General features: G+C 41.1%; 1 protein-coding gene across 1 annotated transcript in view; it reads right to left on the bottom strand.

The window, feature by feature from the left end:
• The window catches only part of GPX3 (glutathione peroxidase 3), a 33,395-nt gene extending 14,533 nt beyond the window's left edge, over positions 1-18,862 (bottom strand). The window contains exons 1-2 of the mRNA XM_040345047.1: positions 18,687-18,862; positions 2,757-2,910 (exon numbers count right to left, since the gene is read on the bottom strand). Of these exons, the coding sequence (XP_040200981.1) occupies positions 2,757-2,910; positions 18,687-18,767 (235 nt within the window). The 5' untranslated portion in view covers positions 18,768-18,862. The remainder of the gene's footprint in view (positions 1-2,756; positions 2,911-18,686) is intronic.
• Positions 18,863-19,850: the final 988 nt, after the last annotated feature.

The following is a 19,850-nucleotide window of genomic DNA, read 5'->3' as shown; positions in this document are numbered from 1 at the left end:
ATATTTGGTACTGACATTTGTTTTATTTGATTTTTACATCGGCCCCTTTTGTTTTTGATTTATAAATAAAGCTGTAACCTAGTACCAGCCCAAAGCAGTGGACCAGTGTTTGAATTTTAGATAAATTTGAACTGTTATTTTTTAATCAGCTGTTTCTAGGAATATGATCCCCTCCAGTGGGACCATTTGAGAGAACTACATACCTCAAGCAGAGCACAAGAAGCGGCAATTAAAAAGTCATGAAGATTTTTTTTACCACGTTCTCAACTTGTGCTGGAATACACATTCCCACATCCTGTTTGTTTTGTTGCTATTGCCATCAGGGCTTAGACAAATAATATAAAGTGATGTGGGTTTATTTGCCACTACCAGCGTGTTCCCAGAATCTTGCTGACAAAAGAAAGTTCACTGTGTATCTGTATAACCTTATTAAATATTTGTCTGAATACAATTCTACTAAAAGTAAAATGAGTTTAATCACAAGGTGTACCACAAAAATATAAAAAATATATTTCCAGTAAACAAAAAGAAACACACTAACCCCCGTCGGCATTCAGCAGATGCCGGAAGAAAATGTTAATATTCAATGTTATATTCAATATATATATTTTTTTAAATTCTTAACATTTTTATTTCATTGTGACCCTCACTCTCCAACAGGTTGAGCATCCCTGGCATAAAAGAACTCTCATGCACATGTGTGGGAGTTAATGTTATCCTGGTCACACCAATTCAGATGGCTGAAGATCATGAACCCAACGAAAAAATGTTGGGCCGACTAGAAAGCTTGCAGATGTAGCATCACTGGAGGGGAGTAAACAAGAGTACCTAGAGAAAAAGTCTCTCTCTATCTCTCTCTCTTAAGGTCCATACACACGATCTGACTTTTCGACAACAACGGTCCGACAGACCTGTTTTATCTGAAAATCCGACCATCTCTATGCTCAGACAATTGTTATTGCTTTTTCAATGGACAAATGTTCGCTGTGAATGCTCTTAAACTTTTCGACAACAAATGCCCAATGGAGGATAATCCGATCGTGTGTACACAAGTCCATCGGACTGAAGTCCAAAGTACAAATACGCATGCTCAGAACCAATGCTAAACATCAGCCAACAATAGCAGAAGTTGCCCAAAGGGTGGCGGTAAAGAGCTGAAAAACCATGCGATTTGGTGAAAGTCGGCAGAAAATGTTCCGCCGTGTGTATGCAGAACAAATTCAGGACCAATGCCCATTCGGACAAAAATCCAAGGAAAAGTCAGATGGAAGTCAGATCGTGTGTATGAGGCTTTACAGGGAAAGGAGAAAGCTTGAAGAAAACATAATGGAATCGTGTTATCTTAGGATAGATAAGCGTTTTGCATGCGGTTACCATTCAAGTCTATGGAGGTAAAAATTGCACCCGCTATACACTTACACAGGACCCTTTTCAAAATCGCACTAACATCGCACTGCATATATGTGAACAGCCTCCATATAAAGTCAAACATTTTCAATTGTCATGTGATTCCATACATTCTGGATCAAATCAAAAATTGAAGCAATGTGAACCAGTGCTAAGTATCAGGAAATCTTTCAGACTTAGAGAGAGATCAGGTCATAGATGGGTAATTAGCTGCTATTTTTAGCTTGTATTGATCTTAAGTAGTTAGACAGACCCACATTTAGGGCCAAATCCACAAAGACCCGGCGTAACGGCGAATTTCTAATTTAAGTTACACTGCCTTAAAATTTCTACCTAAGTGCCCGATCCACAAAGCACTTACCTAGAAATTTCTGGCCGTGTAACTTAAATTCCGCCGTCGCAAGGTGTTCCTCATTTCATGGGGGCGATTCCCATTTAAATGAGGCGAGCTCCCGCGCCGGCCGTACTGCGCATGCTCGTGACGTCATTTTCCCGACGTGCATAGCGCGAAATTACGTTACGTCGGGCTTTGTGGATTGCGACGGGTCAATAAAGTTGCGTCGGAAAAAAAAAAAGATACGGCGCGAAAAAAAAAAATGAAAATTCGAAAAAAAAAACGCGTCGCTAGACAGAAGGGTCTGCTTTTACACCTTGTAAAAGCAGCCCTAATTTTGCGTATGCAACTTAATACTTATGGAGAACAAACGAAGCTGAAAAGCTTCGTGGATCGCCGTAAGTGCTAATTTGTATACCCGAGGCAGCATTTCGGATCCTAAGATCCGGCAGTGTAATTCAATTACACATGCCGGATCTTCTCCCTAACTATGGAAAACTGATTCTGTGGATCAGTTCCATAGTTAGGACCAGGGATACGACGGAGTAACAGCAGTTACTCCGTCGTATCTCTTTTGAGGATTTGGCCCTTAGTTCCTAAATTTAAAGGATAAGTTTACCTTTCATAACATGTTCAGGGTGTAACATGTAACATGTTATGAATGCACCAGCCCCGCAGCTAAAAAAAACAGTAAAGCGTCTCTAAAAATAGCGGCACTTTACCACCAACGCCCCAGTTTGAAAGGGCTCTTATTTGTTTATTTGTTTTTTAAAGTCCACTTATCCTTTAAGCCCAATATAAATGTGGTATTTAAACTTACTGGCCTCCAACTACCATGAGAATAGGTTCACATTTTTTGCGGTTATTAGAATATTTGCCAGTATATGGTAAACTTAATGTGAACATGTAATTAGGTAAAACCTTTTCCTTGCCTAGGCAAATACAAGTTTGTGTTGAACAATATTGGAATGCATTTACTATTGCATTGGTTTGGAAACAACTGAACGTAACTTACCTATGTACTGCATGGTGAGCCCTCAGTAGGTGGCCACATTCACAAACAGTACTGTCTTCCCCTGATATTGCTTGAAGGGGATGAAAGTGCTTCCATCTAGTGTGAGGCCACCATAGTCATAGATGGTTCCAGTCACAGAGTTGTAGCAGTCAGTCTAAGACAAAACGATCACAAACAATGAACATAACAGGGATTTTAGTTATAGATGAAAAAGAACTGTGCACTGATTGTTGATTAAACCACATTCATCCTCATCCACATCACTATTGCTTCCTATATGCAACACATATAGACAGGGCCGCCATCAGGGGGGTACAGGCATTACACCTGTAAGGGGCCCGGAGGTCCCCAGGGGCCCGGATGGCAACCCCCTTAGGGGCCAATTTTTTTTTAGAGGTCCCCAGGGGCCCGGAGGCCCCGGATGGCAACCCCCCTTTTTTAATTTATTTTTTATAAAAAAAATATTTTATTTATATATTTTTATTTTATTTTTTAATAAAGGGCCATTTTTTTTTTTTAGAGGTCCGGAGGTCCCCATATATATATATATATAATATTATTTTTATTATTATTATTAAAGGGCCCAGAGGTCCCCAGGGCCCCGGGTGGCAACCCCCCTTTTTTTATAAAAAAAATTATATATTTTTTTTATATATATATATATATATATATATATATATATATATATATATATATATATATATATATATATATATATATATATATATATTTTGTCTTTATATATTTTTTTATATATATATATATATATATATATATATATATATATATTATTAAAGGGCTCAGAGGTCCCCAGGGCCCCATGTGTGGCAAATCCCCCCTTTTTTTTTTTTATAAATGTTTATTTTTTGTTTTTGTTTATATATATATATTTTTTTTATTAAAGGGCCCTGAGGTCCCCAGATGCCAACCCCCCTTTTTTTTCATAAATGTTTATTTTAATTTATATATATATATATATATATATATATATATATATTATATATATATATATATATAATTTTTATTATTAAAGGGCCCAGAGGTTTCTTTTTTTTCATTTTTATTAAAGGGCCCAGAGGTCCCGGATGGCAACCCCCCTTTTTTGTAATTTCTTTTTATATATATATATATATACATACACACACACACACAAACATTTATATAAATTATTAAAGGGCCCAGAGGTCCCCAGATGGCAACCCCCTTTTTAAAAAAAAAATATATTTTTTTTATATATCTTTTTTATTTTTATTAAAGGGCCCAGAGGTCCCCAGATGGCTACCCCCTTTTTTTTTATATATTTTTTTCTTTATTTCTTCTGTTTTGTGTAAAGGGCCCCCCCACTTCTCAATCCGCGGCAGCCCCCCCCCCCGCTTCTCAATTTCAGGCGGCAACCCCCCCCTTCCCCCCGGTTCTCTGCTCCAGGGGGCCCATGCCTGAAGCTGTGTAAGGGGCCCCATAATTCCTGATGGCGGCCCTGCATATAGAGGACTTTCAAACAAGGATTTGATTGGAGCGCTGCTACAGCATTATTTTGGACTATTTTTTATATAGATGAAAAAGATACATAGTAAAACTAATGAAGAACTGATCCTTCACATAAATACAGTACTTGGCATCTTCTATATTTATATTGTAACCTGTAGAACACACATGGGTATATTTTTAGGACATGGGTGAATCTAGGTACTTTCGGATATCTAGATTCAGCCTTGTTGACTGGCAACCTGCTGGCATTCACCCCTTTTCTTTGCAAGAATTGTAACAGTTTTTAGTGGTGTTCCCAAGGCCAAAATGCTGATACAAGCTTGCAAATGTGCCCATTCTCTATGGCACTTGGGGATATTAATTTGGGTCCTGTTGGTGACTAACAATGTGATAAGCATTCTAGGTAGCAGAACTATGAATGGCGAGAATCATCAGTGCATCATTCATTAAAGTGATTGCAAAGTCTAATTTGTGTTGGGTTTTGCACAGAGCAGCCCAGATCCTCCTCTTCTTTGGTCCCTCTTCAGCTCTCCGGGCCCCTCCCTCCTGTCGAGTGCCCCCACAGCAAGCAGCTTGCTATGGGGGCACCCAAGCCTTGTCTCAGTTCCCTGTGTCCATTCAGACACGGAGCCCGGGTTCGGCCCCTCCTCCTCTCTTCTGATTGGCTAACTGACTTTGATAGACAGAAGGGGATGGCTGAGTCACTCGTGGACATTGCTGGATAGAGATGGGACTCAGGTAAGTATTAGGGGGTGCTGGGGCGGCTGCTGCAAACAGAAGGCTTTTTGTCTTAATGCATAGAATTCTGCCTTTACAACCACTTTAAAGTGTTTGTTAATCAACATCATGTACTTTATAAAATCCGCGGCGCTCTGCCTTAAAATGATGTGTCCCCCTTTGATAGTCTGGCTTCAGATAGTCTTTGAATAGATATTGAAAGGTTAGGAGTGTAGATGATCACAGATCAGTAGATTGCTTTTAGTGTCCTCTGCATGATATAGACACTTGGCTTAACCAGCCATCTTTCAGTTCTGGTCATAAACCTATAGACGCTAGAGGGTTATCCAGTTGTAGATATACAATATGGATGCCAGATGATTCTTCCTATGTACTATCTTCATAAAAAAAATACACCACTTCACATTGGCTTGCATATTTGTGCCTCTGGCAAGGCCAGGACATTTACACCAGTGATACATTCTCCTAAACAGGTTTGACCACTAGAGCCTTCGGACATTGATGTTCCTCTATATGAATGTAAACAACTGGGTCAGGTGAACATTCTCAAGTGTCTGTTTGTACCTTAAGTCACTTTAGAAATGGAAATAACTTTTTTTTTCCCATTGTGGATGTACAATGCTGGATTTTGGTCTGTACAGTAGCTCTCCACTGGTGTCTGTTTGCCCCAAATAGGCATGATAAGTCTATAATCCTTATGCCGCGTACACACCATCACTTTATGTGATGAAAAAAAACTAAGTTTTTAAAAACGTCAATTTAAATGACCGTGTGTGGGGGAAAACGTTGTTTTATGTCTTGTGAAAAACGACAAAAAAAAATTGAAGCATGCTTCAATTTTTTGTGTCGTTTTTCGAAACATCGTTTTTTGTTTCACAAAAAATCACCGTGTGTAGCAAAAACTACGTTTTTAAACCCGCGCATGCCCAGAAGCTAGTTATGAAGCGAGCTTCAATGGAAAAAAAGTGGTGAACGTAACCGCGCTTTGCTAGAGCATTGTGAAAAAACGATGGTGTGTAGGCAACGTCGTTTTTGAAAATTGAAGTTTCAAAAACGTCGTTTTTTCCTTCACGAGAAATGTAGTTTTTTTTCATCACATGAAGTGATGGTGTGTACGCAGCATAACAGTATGCTATTTAGCAAGCAAGAGGTTGGCAGTCTACAAAGTAGAGTAGGGACTGGCCAGAGGGGAATCACTTTGATGAAGCAGCCTAGCTTGAATATGTAACCTAAGGCCTCGTTGACAGGCCATACTAGAGCAAACACCCGTGTTCTGTGCATCCCTGTGCAGGTAGTCCCATTGATGTCAATTGGGACATTGCCGATGCAGGGACACAGCATTGTGGCTCTGAACACCGACAGTCTCCATAAACAAAGCGTCCATTCATACCCTATGGGTTTATAGTTTATATGAGTCTATATGAGCCCCAAAGGTGACCAAAAATTGACAGGGGGCAATTTTATTTTATGGATTTACTGGCTAAGATAGCAGATGTGTTTAGAAAACTCTCAAAGGCTTTTTTTTAACAAAAGCTGTTACCGGTACCTATGGCAATCATGTCCCATTAAATATTGAGGCTGTCACTGTCCAACTCTTTGGGTTAGTTATAGCTCAGAGCTCTTCCGCAGCATTATTCCTGGGACTACAGCGATTTAAGAAGTCCCAAAAGGCTGCCTTTAAATATATTCAGTCCTAGTACACCCTGAAACATTCCTTTAGGAATTATTATTTTTAAAACTATTTTACATAGCAACGTGTAATTTATATTCAATGGCATTTTTTGATAATGTAGCAGTCCTATTAAAGTAGCTTAGAATAAGTCCAAATATGCTGAATCAAAACAATTTATGTATTCAAACAAGCTTTTCAGTGATTAAGGGGCCTTTTTAATAAAGCATTAATGCAGAGTAGAACGCCACCCACGGCTCCCTGCTGCAGGAACACATAATGTCAACCGCCGCTCGCTGATCTCAATGGAAAAAAATCGGAGGATTGTATTGAATCCAGTTGCTTGTGGTCGTGAGGTTTTGTTTTCCCGGTATTTTTTTAACTAGCAGCAGATGTTGTTTTCCCTTTCCCTTTTTAAATGGCCAAGGAGAAAGTATTTCAGCGAACTGGCAGAGAGCTAGTAGCTGCCGGGTGGGAGAGTTGTAGAACCTTCATGTAAACAGGATGCTGAACAGATGCTTGTGTTTTGGTATATCTTGCTGTCATATTTGTAAAAACACAGAAGCTAAAGCTGACTATAGACACGTGAGTTTGGTTGGATGTGCAGGCACATTACAATTGGCAACGTTCATAAACACGTGCACATGTACTGACAAAATGAACATATTGATGGCATGGAAGAAAGTGAACCTCTGCTAGATGGTGACAGCTTATATTAAAGGAAATGGCAGTGGCCAGCAAAATGTTCCCTGAAATCTGTAGATTGGGGATCTCAGCCATAGACGTAAAATTGTTGTCCAATATATAAACTTAAAATTATCAAAATTTTACAGGTAATGTAAGAAGAACTTTACCCATAACAACTTGATAGAAAATAATGTTCTTTAGCAAAGAACACACATTCCACATTAATAATTGTTCCTGTTTCTTTCTGCCGGAGGCTGTCATTTTGCTGAAGCCCAAAGCCCCTGAGCAACAATAAATCTTTAGTCTGCCAGCAGATCAGGCTGATTTTTGGCACAGTGTCAAAAATCGCGAGCAACTGAGCATGTGCAGAGCATGGTGACACAGTGCATCACTGGATTTTAAACAGTATAGGCACATATTTTTTAATGTTTTACATACAGTAGCTATACCAGCAAAAAGGGGCCAGCATGAAGTGATCTAGCCGGACTTAATTTTTTGACTAAAGTTACACTTTTATGCCTCGTATACACGACCGGTTTTCCCGACGACAATTATTTAGATTGGTCGGGAAAACCGGTCGTATGTATTCTCCATAGCAGTTTTCCCGACGAGAAAATTGCCTGCAAAAAAATTAGAACCTGCTCTATTTTTTCCCGTTGTGTTTCCCGTCAGTCTTTTTATCGTTGCGAAAACCGCTCGTGTGTATGCTTTTCCGAGGGGAAAAAAAACATGCATGCTCAGAATCAAGTATGAGCACATTCGTCACGCTGTAACGGACTGAAAAGCACAAGGTTGAAAAGCGCAAATTGTCTCTTACCAAACTTTTAATAACACGAGGATCAGCAAAAGCAGCCCAAAGGGTAGCGCCATTTGAATGGAACGTCCCCTTTATAGTGCTGTCGTACGTGTTGGACATCACCGCGATTTGGTCGAGCGTTTTTTTGACTGAACGTGTGTATGCAAGGCAGGCTTGGGAGGAATCACGTCGAGAAAAACGTCGGGTTTTGGCATGTTAGGAAAACCGGTCGTGTGTACAGGGCATAAGAAATATCAGAGGGCCATTGTGGGTTGTATAGGTGCAGCTTCTGATGCCATCATTCTCATCCTCTCTAATTTTTGGCAAGTCACTGTCCTAGAAAACATATGCGAATATCAGAGGTCCCCAAGTCACGAAGCAGTCATGCAAGAGTAAGGATGATAACTATACAAAAATAAAAGATTAAAACTCGTGCTTAGTGTATGGGACCGCAGCACTCACAAATGTCTGAATACAGGACATGAAATATTAAGTAAAGTAAACAGTGGGACACACACACTTTTTTTTTTATTTAAGGATGACAACTGTTTGTTAAAAGTTAGTAATGGCAACTCCCATAACATTATTGTGACTAGTCCCCTTTAAAGTGATCCTGTATGGATAAAAATTTGCCATTCTAATTTTCTTTTAAAAATGTCTCACTGCCTAGGGATTCGCTGATCTGGAATAAGCTTACAGCCAGTGAAATTGCAAAACTCTTAGGCCTTGTACACACGACTGAACATGTCCGCTGAAACTGGTCCGTCGGACCAGTTTCCGCGGACATGTCCGACCGTGTGTAGAGCCTACTGGACAGTTTTCCGGCCTAGCGGACAGGTTTCCAGCGGACAAAAGTTTCTTAGCATGCTAAGAACCTTGTCCGCTGGAAGCCTGTCCGTCGGACATGTCCGATGGTTAGTATGACTCATCGGACATGTCCGCTGGCCCGAAATCCGCGATGCGTGGAAGCATTGACCTCCCGTGTCAGAGAACGTCAGTGTCTTCTACGTCACCGCGTTCTCTGTCTGCCGGGGATTTTGGTCTGATGGTGTGTACACACATCAGACCAAAAGATCCCAGCACACATATCCGATGAAAACGGTCCGTGGACCATTTTCATCGGACATGTCTGGTCGTGTGTACGAGGCCTTACAGTATCTCACAAAAGTGAGTACAACTACACCCGTCACATTTTTGTACATATTTTATTATATCTTTTCATGTGAGAACACTGAAGAAATGACACTTTGCTACAATGTAAAGTAGTGAGGGTACAGCTTGTATAATAGTATAAATTAGCTGTCTCCTCAAAATAACTCAACACACAGCCATCAATGTATAAACCGCTGGCAGCAAAAGTGAGTACACCCCTAAGTGAAAATGTCCAGATTGGGCCCAATTAGCCATTTTCCCTCCCTGTGACTCGTTAGTGTTATAAAGTCTCAGGTGTGAATTGGGAGCAGGTGTGTTAAATTTGGTGTTATCGCTCTCACTCTCTCATACTGGTCACTGGACGTTCAACATGGCACCTCATGGCAAAGAACTCTCTAAAAATCTGAAAAAAAGAATTGTTGCTCTACATAAAGATGACCTAGGCTATAAGAAGATTGCCAAGACCCTGAAACTGAGCTGGAGCATGGTGGCCAAGACCATACAGTGGTTTAACAGGACAGGTTCCACTCAGAACAGGCCTCGCCATGGTTGACCACAGAAGTTGAGTGCACGTACTCAGCATCATATCCAAAGGCTGTCTTTGGGAGATAGATATATGAGTGAAAGTATTGTTGCAGATTTTGAAGAGGTGGGGGGGTCAGCCTGTCACTGCTCAGACCATATGCCGCACACTGCATCAAATTGGTCTGCGTGGCTGTCATCTCAAAAGGAAGCCTCTTCTAAAGATGATGCACAAGGAAGGCCACAAACAGTTTGCTGAAGACAAGCAGACTAAGGACAAGGATTACTGGAACCATGTCCTGTGGTCTGATGAGACCAAGATAAACTTATCTGGTACAGATGGTGTCGGCACTGGGGAGCTACAATTCATTGAGGGAACCATGAATGCCAACATGTACTGTGACATACCGAAGCAGAGCATGATCCTCTTTCTTCTGAGACTGGGCCACAGGGCAGTATTCCAACATGATAATGACCACAAACACATCTACAAGACGACCACTGCCTTGCTAAAAAAAGCTGAGGGTAAAGGTGATGGACTAGCCAAGCATGTCTCCAGACCTAAACCTTATTGAGCATCTGTGGGGCATCCTCAAACGGAAGTTGGAGGAGCGCAAGATCTCTAGCATCCCCCAGCTCTGTGATATTGTCATGGAGGAGTGGAAGAGGACTCCAGTGGCAACCTGTGAAGCTCAGGTGAACTCCATGCCCAAGAGGGTTAAGGCAGTGCTGGAAAATAATGGTGGCCACACAAAATATTAACACTTTGGTCCCAATTTGGACATTTTCACTTAGGGGTGTACTCACTTTTGTTGCCAGCGGTTTAGACATTAATAGCTGTGATTTGAGTTATTTTGAGGGGACAGCAAATTTACACTGTTATACACGCTGTACACTCACTACTTTACATTGTAGAAAAGTATCATTTCTTCAGTGTTATCACATGAAAAGATATACTAAAATATTTACAAAAATGTGAGGGGTGTACTCACTATTGTGAGATACTGCAACTGCCCACTTGTTCTGGGTCAGTGGCTCGCTAGGTGGTAAAGCCTGAGTCAGGATGACAGCACCCTTTAAAAACAATTCAGTCATGGTAGCAACCATATTTCCTTCCTCACAGGTTCTCTTAAGGTTACATAAGAATAGAGAGAAAAATATAAATTGTGCTACCTCTAAACCGTGTGAAACAAATGTTTAAATCACAAAACACACAAAACTATGTGATATATATTGATATAAATCATAAACTATGTGGTATATGATGGTATATATAAATCACTAATATAACAAAAAAACAAGAGAGGTTGATAGCCACTAGAGGGAATTATATAGCACTGTCAAGTCCCTCAATAACAGTGAAACAGTGATAATATTGATAATGAACATCAAAAAAATTTGGATCATATCATTAGATCAATAAATATTAACCAAATAAAACATTTTCGCGTGCCCCTGGAAGAAGTAATATTTTACGAAACGGACGTAGGGCAGAGCGGCGCGCTGTCGTCACCCAAGAGCTCCAAACGTTCCCCCAGTGGACGGGTGTCTGGGAATTTGTGTACCGGCCGGCACATCAGATTCAAAGCATTTTTTACTGCATGTTTGTAAGTGCAATACAACTTTTAATAAATCTTTTTTACTAATTTAATGCGCTATGTGGAGCTGTTATTATTTTTTACATGGTAGGCATTGATGTTGGTGAAGTTTAATCACTTGTGGATGAGACCCAATGTTAGGGATCGTATCTGTCTGAACTGCAAGACTGGGAGTGACTACCTATTATATGCTCTTCATGATACCCTGTCATAAGGGATCATGGCAATTTGGTAAGGAGCCAATCTATAGTTTGGTGGAGGATACATCACTTTGCTTTGGAAACGTTTTCAATGGATTTTGGAACTTGGCACAGAGCACGGGTGTCTGGAATTTCATGTGTTAAACATGTATGGACTTTATTGTTACAATATTTGTTTCATTTATATGTCTATATATATTTTTATTTGGTTAATATTTATTGATCTAATGATATGATCCAAATTTTTTTGATGTTCATTATCAATATTATCACTGTTTCACTGTTATTGACTTGAGAGTGCTATATAGTCAACCTCCTATAGTCTACCTTTTTGGTATATTAGTGATTTATATATACCATCATATACCACATAGGTTATGATTTATATCAATATATATATCACATAGTTTTGTGTGTTTTGTGATTCAAACATTTGTTTCACATGGTTTAGAGGTAGCGCGATTTATATTTTTCTCACTGTTTGTTTTTTGTATCTATTGTTTACATTTCACGGCAGTTTTTCTTTATCTCTTTCTTGTTTGTTTAGTATTTAGCGCAGTTTCTTTCCAATTTTCCATAAGAATAGAGAACCTGGTGGCATAACCCACCTTCTGTAGTGTTAATATAATCCTAGCAACAAATTATAACATACTTTAAAGAGATAAAATGGTCTTCAAAGCCCAACTCCAGGAATTTAACAAAACCTGCTATTATAGTGATCCCCCACCCAAATCCCAGCAAGCATTAAATGCTCTTTCAGTCTAGCAGGATAAGAAACAGTTACAATGCCTCGTACACACGGTCAAACTTTTGACCATGCAAAAGTCTGCCGTGAGTCCGTCGGAAGTCCAACGGAAAGATAGAGAACAGGTTCTCTATCTAACATCTCTATCTAAGGTCTGTCGGACTTCCGACCAAAAAAGTCAGGTGGAGGCTACACAGGGCCGGACTTTCCGAGAAAAAATGTCTGTCTGACTTATTTTCTCGGAAAGCCCGACCGTGTGTACGAGGCACACTCCTTCGCTTCTGGAAAACACTTTTTGATAGATAATGGAGGGGGATTTAGTCTATTAAAGCCTAAAGTGGAACCTAAAGTGGAACTCCCGCTGATCGGAACCCTCCCCCCTCCGGTGTCACATTTGACACCTTTCAGGGGGAGGGGGTGCAGATACCTGTCTAAAGACAGGTATTTGCACCCACTTCCGGCCACAGTCTATGGGCAGACTGCGGGCAGGAAGTCACCTCCTGTCCTCCCCCCAGTTGTGCTCTGGGAACACTCGGCTCCCAGAGCACAGCAGGAGCCAATCAGCAGGCGCAGCGCAACTCGCGCATGCGCCGTAGGTAACCGGGCAGTGAAGGCGGAGAGCTTCACTTCCTGGTTCCCTCACCGAGGATGGCGGGGGGGCAGCAGAGTGACAAGCGATCGCTCGTCCTCTGCTGCGGACGGCGCTGGACTCCAGGACAGGTAAGTGTGCCGATATTAAAAGTCAGCAGCTGCAGTATTTGTAGCTGCTGACTTTTAATATGTTTTTTTTCAGCGGACATCCTCTTTAAGAGCATAAACATGCAAAATGACAGGTTCACTTTTCAAACAACCTTTTATAAAGGAAATCAATCCTGTGAAGTCAGAACGCCTACATTATTTTTCTCGGTTTTTCACTCTAGTAGTATGGTATTAGTGAAGCACAGTTGAAGATGACATCCCAGGAGGTTGAACCTTTAAACACAAATCAGCAATGCAACGCTCATGCTTTTTTGTGACAAGTCTTCTTTAAGCCGCTGGTTACTCATTTAGGGCTTTTAATACGTAGGTCATTCTTGATTTTCTAATAAATGGTCGGCAATAATTGCTATTCTCTTTTGACAGAAATTGTCTTTTCAACATATGTGAATGTGATCTGGTCCATGAGTCACAAAGCCCCACAATAACCAGAAACGCTAAGCTAAGATGCATTCACTTTGTACAGCAAAGTCTCCAGTCATTTGCAAGCAAGTTAATTTTCTACATGGGTAGCACATATGATGTAGTCTGTCTCACAGCTCTTCCCATATCATCTTTCAGGCTTCACTAATGGCAGCTTCGTGACTCAACAGGCAGCACTGATGTATTTCAGCACTGTGATTCTGAGTTTAATTATCACCAGGGGAAATCATTATTTTTCCTGTACTACAGTGTCCTCTAAAAATTATTAATTGGTTTCTAATAAAATTGCAACTACAGTAAATATAACTGCAGCAGGTAAATCAGTCTGTAAACCCCCTCTGGGGAGACAATATGATTTCCAATTTTAGAAAATACTGTCTCTAACCCCCCCCCCATCCTTTATTTTGTATCTCAGTACTGCAGATCTCTTGCTGCCTCTTTGAAGCCACTTTCTCTCTATATGTACTTGCTCCAGCATCATCAGCATGTCACTGTTCAAGGTGGGCTTCTTGATGGTTCTGAGTGCTCTGTCCTCACTCTCCACGCTTGTTTCCCTTCCCATGTCCAGCTAGAGGGATCATTGCTGCGGTATTTCTGGGTCTGGTGAGAGGGCCTTGTGGCCATTACTTGCTACCACCGCTAGAGACTGACCCATCAGGAACTACCTAACCAGCTACCTTATAGCTATAGAACTGCCTGCAGGCCTTGTGGACTGTCTCAAAGCACGCCAACAGTTACTGGGCCCCAATTTTTAGCTGGCTGAACACAGTACAGGGAGACGGTGCTTGGCCCTGTACCATGTGATCACTGTGACCAATTACATAGCTTACAGTAATTCTGAATGGCTGCATGAATCACAGTCATCTTTCCTACTGGACATGTAATTGCTGTGATTGGTCATAGCGATCACATGGTACCTAGACAGAGCACCGCCTCTCGGTACTTGGGTCAGTGAACCAAGTCTGTGTCGTCACACGATCGTGCCAATGCAATACAAGTATGTCCCCCCAGATCGCCACTTGTCCAACCCAGCCGTTTATATGCATTGGCCAAACTGGAAGCGGTTAATGAAGGTTTTTTTACTTCCACCTTTGATATTTCTGGTTGTGTAATCGTAAATAATTTGAAATCGGTGTTTGAACTATGTGAAGTAGTTAGGGAAAAAATATGTAAACAAATTCAAAAAGGCATAGTTGCTGGTCCATTAATTCAACCACCTTTCAAAGATTTTAGGATTTTCCTGTTAGGTATCCTTTCAAAGAACAGAAATACCTTTAGACTGATTCATAATTTTTCTTTGCCCAGAGGCAATGTTTAACTATTGTCCATAATGTGACTTTTACAACTCTTTACAAAATTTCAGATTTTAGGTTTTGGGGCCCTTTTAGCCAAAGCAGATATCAAATCTACATTTTGGCTTCTACCTATCAACCCACTCTCTTTTAAATCCTTGGGTTTTTTTTTTTGAAGATTGTTTTTTCTTTGATAGATGCCTCCCAATGGGTTGCTCTTTTTTGTGTTCCTATTTCGAGGCATTTTCCACATGTGTCGAATGGGTAGTTAGTGTACTTTCAGGTTCTTCTTTTATCTTAGGCCGCGTACACACGACCGGTCCAAACCGTTGAAAACGGTTAGAGAACTTGCTTTAAAATCGAACCGATGGACGGCTGACCGATAGGTCCAAACCGATGGTTAGTACACAAAAGCATCGGTTCAAAACCCGCGCATTCTCAGAATCAAGTCGACGCATGCTTGGAAGCATTGAACTTCATTTTTCTCTGCACGTCATTGTGTTTTACGTCACCGCTTTGGACTCGATCGTTTTTTTAACTGATGGTGTGTACGCACACCAATACATCACATGTATTGTATTTATTGCAATGTAGTCTTTAATTTCCGAGCATGCTTGGTCTTGGTATTTTCGATTTTTTTTTTTGGACGAATACTGTACTAATTAAAAGAAAAATTGTTTGTTCTGGTATCATATGAGAATTTTTTTTAGTGTTTGTCCCTCTTCATAATTTTGCATGAACTGATGATCGACCCTCGAAAGCTGTGTACTAATGACCAGATTATTGTGCGATAGCTTTAAAAGTGGTATTTTTCGTCCGATTTTCTGATTGTGTGTACATGGTTTAAGGTTAAAAAAAATTAAGTTAGCAGCTACAAAAACTGTATCTGCTGATTATTAATGATAGGACACTCCCCTTCCCCAGGATCCAGCCATGCACTCACCTGGCCGGTTTATTTACCGGGCTTCTGTCACGGGCTCCGGCATACTAACTACAAATGGGGGAGCGGGTACCCTGAAACCGATGCGCGTGGCCGCAATGTCCGCCAGCCACCCATGATCACTCCTCAGATCAGGAACAGCGATCTCTCACCTCCTTCAGCCAGTACAGTCCCCCCACAGTTAGGAACACCTCCCTAGGGAACACTTACCCTCTTGATTGCCCCCTAGTGTTAACCCTGTGCCAGTGATGTATACAGTAATCAGTGGCTATTTTTAGCTCTGATCGCTGTATAAATGTCAGTGGTCCCAAGAATGTGTCAAAAGTGTCTGATCAGTCCGCCGCAATCCCGCTAAAAAAAAAAATCGCTGATCACTGCCATTACTAGTAAAAAAAATAATAATAAAAATGGCATAAATATATCCCCTATTTTGTAGACGCTATAACTTTTGTGCAAACCAATCAAACTTATTGTGATTTATTTTTCATTTTTTAATATTTATTATAGCAACAAGTAAAAGATATTTTTTTTCAAAATTGTTGCTCTTTGTTTGTTTATAGCGCAAAAAAGAAAAACCGAAGAGGTAATCAAATACCACCAAAAGAAATCTCTATTTGTGGGAATAAAAGGACGTAAATTTGGTTTGGGTACAGTGTTGCACGACTGCGCAATTGTCAGATAAAGCGGCGTAGTGCCGAATCGTGAAAAAATGGTCTGGTCATTAAGGGGGGAAATCTTCTGGTCCTTACGTGGTTAATGAAGGTACAACATTTAGCAACTCACATGGTTGATGATTAAAGGAGGCACATCTAAGTATGCAGGCATTCGAGGTAAAGCTGTCCACATAGATCATCCTCCTCACCGCCGGCTCTCACCGCTATCAGTCTGCAATCGTGACCAGGAAGACTACTCTGCAGTAGAGCGATCTGAAAGCGAGGCTTGAAGCGATTGTGGAGCGCAGTGTGGAAGGGATGACGTAGATGGCGGTGAGGAGGATGGTCTATGTGGACATCTTTACCCCGAATGCCTGCATACTTAGATGTGCCAGTTTTAACCACTAGAGGCCCACGCTATAGTCAAATGACGGCTACAGCGCGGGCCTGAAAATCCGGGAGGCCCTCAATAGATGTCCTCGCCTTTGCACGCACAACGGGCGGCCCCTGCAGGGCACGTGTGGCGCGCGCTGTGATCACTGAGTCACTAAGACTCGGTGGATCACGGATCCGTGTAAGGAGCCGGTCCCGACCCCTTACCACGTGATCCGCTGTCAGCCAGAGACGGCTGATCACATGATGTAAACAAAGGATCTGACAGGAAGGAGCTGACAGCGTGAGGATCAATGGCATGTTTACAATTGACATTGTTCCCGAAGAGGAAGGAGGCACATCTGCCTCATCAGTGCGCACAAATACCGCTTGCCAGTGCCACCTGCCTTTGCCACCTGTCAGTGCCCACAGTGCCACCTATCAATGCCCACAGTGCCACCTATCAATGCCCACCTGTGATGCCAATCAGTGCCTCATCAGTACCACCTAGTAATGCTGCCTATCATTGTAACCGATCAGTGCCCATTATTGCCACTCATCAGTGCCCATAACTGCCCATCATCAGTGCCCATCACTGCCACCTATCAGTGCCCATCACTGCCAGCTATCAGTGCCATCTATCAATGCCACCTATTAGTGCCACTTTTCAGTGCCCACCAGTGCCACCCGTCAATGCCCTTCAGTGCCACTTCTCAGTGCCGCCTATCAGTGCCTACCAGTGCCGCCTATCAGTGCCAACCAGTGCAGCCCAACGGTGCCCATCAGTGCCCATCAGTACAGCCCATCAGTACAGCCTCATCAGCGTACATCAATGAAGGAGAAAAATTACCCGTTTGCAAAATTTTATAACAAAATATAAAAGAAATATAATTTGTTTTTTAAAAAAAATCTGTCTTTTACATTTTTTTTTTAACAAAAAATAAAAACCGCAGAGGTGATCAAATACCACCAAAAGAAAGCTCTATTTGTGGGAAAAAAATATAAAAATTTCATTTGGGTCCATTGTTGCATGACCGCGCAATTGTCATTCAAAGTGCGACAGTACTGAAAGCTAAAAATTGGACTGGGCAGGAGGGGGGTTTAAGTGCCCAGTAAGCAAGTGGGTACAGTAAAACCTTGGTTTGAGAGTAACTTGGTTTGAGAGCGTTTTGCAAGACAAGCAAAATGTTTTAATAAATGTTTCCTTGATATACAAGCGATGTCTTGATATAAGAGTAGAGTCATGTCACAACTGAGTATAAAAAAGAAGAGAGGAGCCTCTAAGTGTAGCAATATGGTTACATGTAATGAAGGTACAACATTTAGCAACTTATTGCTACACTTAGAGGTGCCTCTCTTCTCTTTTTTTTAATGCCCTGTAAAAAAAATGCTTTGATATACAAGTGCTTTGGATTACAAGCATGTTTCTGGAACGAATTATGCTCGCAAACCAAGGTTTTACTGTACCTTCATTAAATGTAACCATATTGCTACACTTAGAGGCACCTCTCTTCTCTTTTATACTCGGTTGTGACATGACACTACTTGCATATCAAGACATCGCTTGTATATCAAGCCCAAATGTTTTTAAAAATGTTGCTTGTCTTGCAAAACGCTCTCAAACTAAGTTACTCTCAATCCAAGGTTTAACTGTATTGAAAATGACATTAGCATGTTTTAGGACTGCAAACGTTTTAGTGATCAGGTTTACTTAACATTAGATGCTGCTGTGTGTTCTGTTAAATAATAATAAACAGTAATGAATAAATAGCACAAAATGACAAAAAAAAAAGCAGAAAAAATATACGAATAAGGATATAGTGCAGCAATGTCATAAAAACATAACAAAGGAAATATCAATAATAAACAGTCATGTTATTAAATAGATTGGTAACTTACCGACTTCTGGTCGTTTTCTTTCTGCGCAAGTACAGCCAGGAGACAGGGCAGCAGCCAGGACAAGGTGGATGTGGCCCCCATCCTGGGCTAAGGGTGCAGCCCCAGCAGTAGACAGCAGAGATGTGAGCAGTGCTGCTTATCTCCCTCCACCTCAGTAATACTGACACATTCCAGGGATCACATAATAACATGCTCAAGGCAGAACCACTGCCAGCCAATGAGAAACCAGGAAGGGGAAGATAAGGAAAAGCTGGATAGCTAGACTGTCATAGAGATTCCACTTCAACTTTCCAAGCAAAGCCATCTGTGGTGTGTGTACAGACATGATGTGTGCTGTGCTTTATTTGTATGGCGGTCTACTCACACTGCAAGCTAGACTGCAGATGTGGGGAAGGCAAAGAACACAGCCAGAGCCAGACAGGCAGCTGAAGGAGGCTGACTTCTTTACATAGCGAAGAGCGATTCCAGAGCTTTTCAAAAGACTCGTCACATCAGTCACCTGGAGCTTACACTCTAATGTCCATACAGACATACATACGTAACACACATGGGGTGGGGGGATATTAGGGCACAAGCAAAATAAGCTATGTGGTGTTGGTTGTAATTTACATAGGAAACTGAGTTGCAGAATTTAATTTGAGGGAAACAAAATCTTCACAGGTGTAGCGCTACCCCCTCAGGAGCCGCTGGTTCATACCTCCCAACTGTCCCTGATTTCGAGGGACTGTCCCTGATTTGGAGCAATGTCCCTCTGTCCCTCATTCTCCTCATTTGTCCCTCATTTTGGTCTGATCTATATAATTGTATATAAAATGCACTGTTTATCTATCAAAAAGTGTTTCCCAGTGCTAAACCTTTCATCTGATTGCTAAGATGCTGCATTTGTAAATTCTAAAAGCCAATATAAAGGAATAGTAATGTGTCTCTGAATAGAAGCACTAACAGCGCTAAGGTGACTAATTAAACCTGTAATTAACCTTCTGCTAAATTAGTCTCACTGAGTGAGGATGAATGCAATGTGTATGACCACAAAAAGAAATAGGTTTAAAATATAAAATCATGTGAACCAAAAGGAATAAAAATGCATAAAGTCCATTCACAGAAAAAACTGTATAAAGTCTCTTAAACCGATGTATTTCATAAAATCCTTGAAACTTCCAATTG

The sequence above is a fragment of the Rana temporaria genome, chromosome 3, assembly GCF_905171775.1.
Source record: "Rana temporaria chromosome 3, aRanTem1.1, whole genome shotgun sequence".
Taxonomy (NCBI): domain Eukaryota; kingdom Metazoa; phylum Chordata; class Amphibia; order Anura; family Ranidae; genus Rana; species Rana temporaria.
Note: the sequence above shows the minus strand (reverse complement) of the source record. Positions and strands in the feature narration are given on the sequence as shown.